Source organism: Triticum aestivum, chromosome 5A (genome assembly GCF_018294505.1).
Source record: "Triticum aestivum cultivar Chinese Spring chromosome 5A, IWGSC CS RefSeq v2.1, whole genome shotgun sequence".
Lineage (NCBI taxonomy): Eukaryota > Viridiplantae > Streptophyta > Magnoliopsida > Poales > Poaceae > Triticum > Triticum aestivum.
Window position 1 is genome coordinate 459,086,431 of NC_057806.1, and position 8,701 is coordinate 459,095,131.

The 8,701-nt window shown below is 42.3% G+C and overlaps 2 protein-coding genes across 2 annotated transcripts; both read right to left on the reverse strand.

Annotated features, from left to right (window-relative positions):
• Positions 1 to 719: 719 nt before the first annotated feature.
• On the reverse strand, positions 720 to 2,883 carry LOC123101386 (uncharacterized). The gene is made up of 4 exons (XM_044522863.1): positions 2,799 to 2,883; positions 2,186 to 2,677; positions 1,923 to 1,964; positions 720 to 1,128 (listed from the first exon to the last, which is right to left on the reverse strand). Exons 1-4 carry the CDS (start codon positions 2,881 to 2,883, stop codon positions 1,013 to 1,015), a joined length of 735 nt encoding a protein of 244 aa, XP_044378798.1. The 3' UTR covers positions 720 to 1,012.
• Positions 2,884 to 3,881: 998 nt separating this feature from the next.
• LOC123107173 (serine carboxypeptidase 1-like) lies at positions 3,882 to 6,144 on the reverse strand. The gene is made up of 7 exons (XM_044529178.1): positions 5,638 to 6,144; positions 5,299 to 5,561; positions 4,985 to 5,230; positions 4,758 to 4,867; positions 4,592 to 4,678; positions 4,395 to 4,503; positions 3,882 to 4,317 (listed from the first exon to the last, which is right to left on the reverse strand). The coding sequence occupies exons 1-7, from the start codon at positions 6,131 to 6,133 to the stop codon at positions 4,156 to 4,158; spliced, it is 1,473 nt and encodes a 490-aa protein (XP_044385113.1). The 5' UTR covers positions 6,134 to 6,144; the 3' UTR covers positions 3,882 to 4,155.
• Positions 6,145 to 8,701: the final 2,557 nt, after the last annotated feature.

Consider the following 8,701-nt stretch of genomic DNA (forward strand, 5'->3'; position numbering starts at 1 on the left):
ATCATACATGGCATAAAGGCATCACATCGGGACATCTATAGACCTTTAATCCAACAACATATATAGTTAATACTCCAGCCACCAAGAGACTATCTAGCATGCATCTTAAAGTATTAAATAAAAATAGAGTATTTTATTAAGCATGATAGCCTCGTTGATAATATATTGTCTTCACCCATATTTAAGGGACCTCTACACGACTATATTTTTATCCTTAGTGGCAACAACACTATCCAAGCATTTTCCAGTTCCTTTCATTGTGGTAGCTTATTTGCAAGATTGAATCCAACTAACATACACAACTCTCTCTTGGAGATCTTTCATCTAAACATGGCCAGTGCAAGACAAATAGATCGGAGAGCATATTTGTATATAAATTATGTAGCAAATAACTCATATGAATGCATGAATAAAACATGTATAAATCTGATCATAAAGTGACAATTCATTACACTGCAACAAGGACACCATAAAGATTACATCAGATTAATCGCAGTCATATAGGTAGCTCATGTGATTGTACATTAAGTTTCTAGCCTCAAGCTGATCATCCTTCATCAAGAAAATGATGTCATGGGCATATTGTTACATAGCTAATCCATCATTATGGGGCAAGCCCGGAAATCAAACCGTGTTATTGAGCTTTCTTAACAAGCAAAGCAAGTCCGCCAGCTACTATGTCAAACAACCCCCCCCCCCTCATAGTTTCCATCATCCAGGCACACCAAGTATCACCAAAGCCTTTTTCTGTCATAGGCCTTTTCAGAGTCTATTTTCATAAGCACTCCAGCTTGTTTAGTATGACTAGGAAATATGCTTGTGCGTTGCAACGGGAGAAGAAAAATATCTTAGCCTCCTCCCTCCACCCCCGCACACACTGGTCATGTCCTCTATGTCAACACAATGCCCCACTATATCGCCGATTATCCTCCCTCATGCCTCGCCAGTGGTGGCAGTTCAACCTTGTGTTGGTGGAACGACGTGGGCGGCAGCCGTCAGTAATGGGAGATCGTCAGCGGGAAAGCTCGGTCATGTCGGGGTGGCATCGTCGGATAGTGCCTCGCCTATAGTCACCTCCTCCGTCAACTGAACTCCTGTCGGCTTGCAAATATAATTTGCCAAGTAAATCTGCAGTTAAAATTATAGACCTAGGCACTGAGAATTGAGCGATGATTTTAAAATAGTCAGATACATACTTTCGAGAAGCTTGTTTGTTGAGGAGTTTTTTTTTTGAAAATGAGGAATATCCCCGGCCTCTGCATCTCTTGATGCACACAGCCATATTATTAAAAATCCAAGATCCCAACAGGGTCTGAAACGGTCTTACAAATCTCAAACAAACAAGAAAGATATGCCACAGCCGGTGAAAATAGGTTAAGATGACTAAACACTTGCCGAAAAATAAACCCTTCTAAAAGAAAGCTCAAATTTATCAAGCAGCCCAAAAAAGAATCCTTATAAAATATATTAAGTCATATTTTGTGTCATAAGATCAATCATACATTTGATGTGCATTTAATTTCTATAGGAATAGCCCACATGAAAAAAATGCAACTTGAAAACTATACTGTTAAATAATTAGATGTGTGAATGTATATATAACTAATTTATTTCCAAAGAGTACACACTTGACTATTCCTAAAAAAACACTTGAGGCATGAGACTACATTATCCAAGATACTCCAAAGTCATTATCATTTTAGCTTATTCGCGAGTATGGATGCCAAGATTTATTTCCAGGGAAAGTATACATGCAAAATATCTCTTCAAAACCTACACAAACTTCAACGTACCAAAAAAAATTCGCAGGGAGAATTGCAGCAAACTAAAGGACAGTACCAAATTATTCAATGTATTGTTGTCAACAGTAAGAAACGTTATCAATACAAATTATGATCAAAATTATTTTTTTAAGAGCATACCTTTGTCTTGAGAGCAGTGAGCCGACCAAGAATATCCTATGTCTGCACGATTGAAATTGATCATCATTTTTTTGTGTTGCAACATATGCTAGCTAGCATAAACTGAAAAACAATATCCAGAGGCTGACGGTGGCAATATCAAACTCTACATCTAGTAGCCTAATATATAATGTTTATGATCATCTACCAAAGTAGAAACGCACAATAGAAATTAACAGGAAACAGCCAAAGCTACACGACGATATAAAATGAGAAGGAACAACCTGTACTATTTTTGTGGTAATGAAAGAGATAGTGCTCCAAAATTAACAGGAAACACCCAAAGCTGCACAGCGACATAGAAGTGATAATGAAAGAGATCATATGAAAACTAATTAATCTCCCGTGCCACTGCTTCATTTTCCATCTATCCAGCTTGGTGTTGCAGGTTATCACGACAAGAAGGATCAATCCAGTAGCCAGCTTTGTGCATGTACCAGGGAGCAGATCGATCTTTTTCTCACATATCTCGCTCCCCGTACAAGGTTTCAGCACCTCACATAGGAAGCAAACATAGGCGGGCAGTAGCACAAAAGGCAGTCTCTCACTTTTTCTCTTCAGCAGCAGCAAACATAGGCAGGCAGTAGCACAAAAGACAGTCGTGGTCTGGAGCGACCTAGCCGGCGACACGTACAACGCCAATGCCTCCGCCGTCAACTGTTGTCTGTGACTTCGCCAGGAGCCGGGAGCCTGGAACCTGGGAACATGCACGCCGCCTCCCACACAGGTTGTGCACACCGCCCACGTCTAGCTAGTGCGCCGCTGTTCTGCATCGCATCTGAGCCGGTGTCGGCCAGGTCGATCTTCTTGTCAAGCGTGTTGGGCCTAGAGGATGACAGGGAGAGCCGAAGAGAGTGGAGAGTCGAGTTCTGATATGTAGCTTTCCGTCTCCATTGACGGTGTCAGGGAGGTGCGGGCTCATGGAGATCGCGTCGGAGGCCGCGGGGGGGGGGGGGGGGGGGGGGGGGGGGGGGGGGCTAAGCTCCTTTAAGACGGCACAACGGCGAGACAACTGCTATTTTCCTTAGGAGTTAGAGCAGCCCCGGCCGTGGTTTATGTCGTCATGATCGGCGGCTAGCGGAACTAAAATTCGTGATGCCGATCGTTGCTTGCGTTCGTCCTATTCTTCTTTTTTTATAGGGAATCCTATTCTCCTTTTGTTACATACGTTCATGGTTGTTTGCAGTTTCCCACGCGGACACGGTTTAGGTTTGAGGTCTTTGTTGGCCTTCTGGAGTGCAGGTGCAAAGCCCAGGGAAAGGCCCAGCCGAGCGATGGAGACATCGGGGAAAACTCGTGGAAAGATTAGACGTACGGCGACTGGACCTCTTTTTTGTACCATGACGTGATGAGGTGGGACTGCTTACTAATATGAGAACCCTAAATTATGACCAACACCAATGCTAGCTCTTCTGGTTGCATTAACACAAAATCTAACGAATATAAATATGTGACAGATGGAGAACTATGAAAGCCTTCATCCTTTATTATTAGGTAAAGATGTACTCCCTCCGTCCTTTAAAGAGTGTACTTCCAACTTTTTTGAAAAGTCAAATTTTTTATATTTGACCGTGTTTATATAATAATACATCAACAATTATGCCATCAAATTAGTAGCATTAGATTCGTGATAAAATATACTTTCATCATATACCTATTTGATTTCACAAACATTGATATATTTTTACACAAACTCGGTCAAATTTTGAAATAGTTTGACCCTCCAACAAAGTTGGAAGTACACTCTTTAAAGGACGGAGGGAGTATCTCAATAAGCACCAAAACTCCTTCCATATTGTACCTGCCTCTAATGAAGACAGTCTGGGTATCAATAGCCATAGAGCTTATAATTAGACCTAACATGTCGGCTAGAACCTTAGTCAGTATCTCATAACTGACATTGAGCAGACAGATGGGCATGAACTTCTGAAACTTTATTTAACCACGATAAGCAAAGTATAATGCACCCACAAAAAGACATAATGCATTACATTATTGAGTTGAAGAACGGCGTGTCCCTAACGGCCTTTGGACAACATACACAAGGTGGATGGATAAATCATCTTACAAAGAACTCCAAGATGTCATCAGGGACGTTATATGTCGCACTTAGTAAAAATAATATCCGGCTGGACTAATCGGTTTCCCCGGCCGGTTGAAAACTTATAGAACCGCCAGGACTGGCGGTGTATGCTCATGGGCGCCATACTGAGACCGCCGGTGGCAGAACACCTTTCATGAAGGAGTAGAAAAGAACAAGTGATCTCTTGGGCTGGAAGCTAGGGACCATATGGCCAGCTCCTCGCACCGACGCAAACGTGAACCCTCCCTCGTATTGCTGAGCGTAGCCTCCAACCTATATTTGGCCATAATTCAGTTAGCACACAATCCAATCACAAGACCTAGATTTAGGGTTATTGCATATATTGTTACCTCGCTGTCAGGGGTGTACCATGGACGCCACGGTTTTGTGATTGCCAGATTGAGATCCTTGACAGAGTACCTCGTGGCGGTAATCGGGCACACATCGTCCATATCACCGCTGTCGTCGAATTAGCGATGATTTTATGATATAAGTGGCAGGAAAAAAAATCTTACTTTGGTGTCTCGAAGGTACTGCAAATGTTTACCTGTACAGCCAGACTCTTAACCCGTTGTCGACAAGCCAGGCAAGGGTTGGCACCATGGAAACCGGGGCATCGGTCCAGTGCAAGTTACTGTGGACAGAACAAGGTGGGGGTGAATATCCGGCTGGAAATATATATGCTAGGGTAAATAAGCAGGTGCGTTACTTACGCGCACTCTGACCACTTGGTGTTGGTTCGAACATGCATAGCCTTCTGCACCTTAGGATTATTGAAGTAGGCGGCGATGTAGGCCCCGATGCACGGATCATAGCCTGGTAACTGTCTCAATCACAGAAGCCAACTAATCAGCACTACAATCGATCAAATTTCTTAGTGATGGTGAGATTTCTAGAAGAGAAAGAATGTAGTATATTTGTTTCTTGTAGTAGTACGTACGTAGCTGCTGGAGTGGAGGCTCCCGTCCGGCGACTCGATGCAGACCGGGGCGTAGATGTTGTATCGGTCGATGTCGCCGATTTTGAACGACTTCTTGGCCTCGCCGCACGCTGTGCCCTCGAACCGCCCGAAGCTGCAGTGCTCGCTGATGTTGCCCCACACCTCGTCCGAGATCACCCCGTGGTTCCACAAGAACTCGTACGATCCCTTTGTGTTCATGTAGTCATCGAGGTACGGGTTGCCAACCTGCAGAAATAAACCCTTTATGTCAGATCAAAGCTCGCAACGCCGGCGGACATGATCAGGCAACTTACGAAGATGCCCTTGAGGTTCACGTCTGTGAGACCGAATTCGGCGAGGGCGACGATGACGGTGGCGAGCTGGGGGACGTAGTGCCCGCTGTAGCTCTCGCCGGCGATGTAGAAGTCGCGGCCCTTGTACTCGGGGAACCTCTCCAGCCAGTTGAGCAGGAAGAGGTAGGCGTCCACCGCGGTCCCCGCGTCGCCGCTCTCCACCGAAGCGTTCGAGTAGGAGAACCCGACGCCCGCCGGCGACTCCAGGAAGATCACATTCGCCACTGCACGACACCACAAGCCATCAGCTGAGATCACAGCGTGCATGAGGTTGTAAGAGAGGGTCCGCCGGTCACGCACCATTGTTCCAGGCATGCCTGTTTCGGCTCAGGGTCTTCCCGTCGGGGTTCACACGGAACGGGCCGAGCTCCGCCATGGCGCCGGCGCCGAGCGACGAGCACCCGGGCCCGCCGTTGAGCCAGAGCACGAGCGGCTTGGAGGAGGCCTCGTAGGGGGCCTCCACGAAGTAGTAGAAGAGCGCGCGGCCGTACTCCTCGCTCACCGTGACGTAGCCGGAGTACTGGTCGAAGTTGACGCGCGGGGGCTGGCCGGGCAGCGCCGCGATCCTGTCGGCCTCCCTGGTGCCCGCCGGCGGGCTGTCGCACTTGGTGGGCAGGTGGCGGAAGCTGCTGGCCGGGTCGGCCCACGTGTCCGGCTCCGCCGGCCCGCTGGCGCGCTTCTGGGCCCTCGATTCGATGAAGGCCCTCAGCACGTCCTTCTGCTGCAGGGTCACCGCCGCGTTCGCCAGCGATGATGCGCCCAGTACGATCGCCAGTACCACTGCCGCGTAGTACATGGTATGGTTCCTCATCGTAATCTGCGACGGGTGGTGACTTGCTGAGGATACGTAGATCGTTTTGGTGTTTTTATACTGGTATATGGACTTGTCAGGGGGAGCGGCAAAGCTACCACGAAACAGTTTATGTATTTCGGGCATTCCAAGATACATGCATCATATCGATGTTTGACTGAGCTCAACAATGCTATATTCCAGAGATCATTTTCGTTCCATAGTGCCGGACATTGTGAGCGTACGGCAATGAAGTCGACATCGAAATTATTTCCTGACGACGCCGTCGATGCCGAGGTGACATCTCTAGGCAACAGTCCAAACGATGAGACCGAGGTGACCAACTGTCCGCCGGTGCAATGGTTCATATTTTTTACTCCTTTGTTTTTATTTACTCACATATTAGCTTTAGAAAAATTCACCAAATTTATAGAATATAATATAAACAATTACATCAACAAATAAATACGGTGTGAAAAGATATTCGTTGATACATCCGAAAGTATTGATTTGGTATTGTAGAAACTTTCTATAAACTTGATCAAAATTTACAAAACTTGACTCAAAACAAACCAAAATGTGGTGCAAATAAAAATAGAGGGGGTATTCTTTTTAAATTGTGAATCATGGTTCATACTTCATGGACCATCATCACCTATACAGAGCACTTGGGCTACAAGTTCTGGACTAGCCAAAATATGTGTCATTTGTGTTTTGGAAATAAGGACACTGGAAGTACAAGACCGTATCCCTCGGGATCCCTATACCCCGTGTAGGTCGCTGGGTAGCGAGCAATCGCGTACCACCTATGATCGCGAGAGCTATATCTCACTTAATACCAAATGTTAGCTCGGCTCACTAGAAGAGTTTTTCTCCCCCATCGTAACAGACCCGGATCGCTTTGTTGCTTTTTTTTCTCGTTCACTGGCTAGTTTCCATGTTTTTCCTTCGCTCGCTCATTGTAGTTTTGTTGGTTTTTTCTTCTTTGCTGCTTATTGGTTGGACTTGGCTAGTTTTCACTGGGTTTTGTGTGTGTGTGTGTTCTCTTACTGTTTTCTTTGGTTTTTCACTTTTTTGGTGTATTATCCTGCTGGTTTTTTGTTCTTTCTTCATCTGTGTTTTCTCTGTAGTTTTTTAATGGCTATTTCTTTTCTCTGTGAATTCTTTATGGTTTTCATGAGGTTTATTTTTTTTTCTTTTAAATTTGTTTTGTTACTGTTTTCATTGGTTTTCTTCAGTTTTCAATATTTTTTCTTTAGTTTTATTTACGGTATTCTTAAGATTTTCTTGGATTTTTTTTCTGTTTCTATGTTTTTCTTTATCGTTTACTTTGTTTCTTTTGCTTCTTATTTTCTTCATTTTTAATTGGTTTTCTTTGTTTCCTTCTTTGTTTTTGTCGGCTTCCATTCATTTGCATTAGTATCCATGGGGTTTCTTTTCTTTATTTTCTTTGTTTTTCTTTTTGGCTTTTATTGTGTTACTTTGTTTATTTGTCGACTTTTATGGGTTTCTTTTTTGTTCAACACAAGTCTATTTTTTTAATGTGCATTCAACATTTTTTTGTATACAGCAGGAACATATTTTATATACACGCTTAACATGTTTGAAAAAACATTACTAAATTTTTCATAAAAAATAGAGATTTATTTACTTTTTCCATAAACATTGTATACTTTTGGTATATGATTACAAATATATTATTTAATACAGGTTTCAAAAACTTCAAATACAAGATTAACAATTTGTAATACAATTTTAACATAGTTCGATACACAGTGAATATCTTTATAAGGGCACTAAACATTTTTTTCATGCACAATGTACAATTCCAGTATACATATGGAACCTTTTTATACATGTTTTTCCATTTTGTAAATACAGAATGAACTTTAAAAAAGTTGATGTCTACTTTTATTTTAATGTATGCTGTACACGTTTCATATACACCAGGAAAAAATTTATACACGTTAAACATGTTTTAGTTACATGATGATAAATATTGTTAGTACACATTGTATTTCTCTGTATATGTTTTTCGCATATATGACAAATAGATTTTTTTTACACATTTAACATTTTCAACTGGTTGATTAAAATTTATAATACTTGATTAGACAATCAAATAACTGATTAACATTTTTTAAATACATGATCAAAATTTTCATAAATTTTGTATATTTATTGTATACATTTATCATATATATGGAAACATTGTTTTATACAAATATATCCATTTTCATGCTCGATTAACATTTTTTACACATTTAACATTTTCTGTAATGTATATTAAGATTATTTGGAACTATAAATAAAGTAAAAAATAAATTGAAGAAGGAAAAGTCAAAAAAAAGGTTGTGCCATGTGGCCTCACGCACACCTGGACAGTCCATCTTGGGGAAAATATCTGGTGCACCGGAGTTTGTGGTACTACCAGTGCACCGATCTCACATTGTGCTTTCAAAATGTTCAAAAAATTCTAAAAACAATTTAACACACTGACACAACATCAATGTACGTTCTTACAAAATTTCAAGTCAAAATTTGAAACATAACTTGAGAAACAAAAATGAAAAA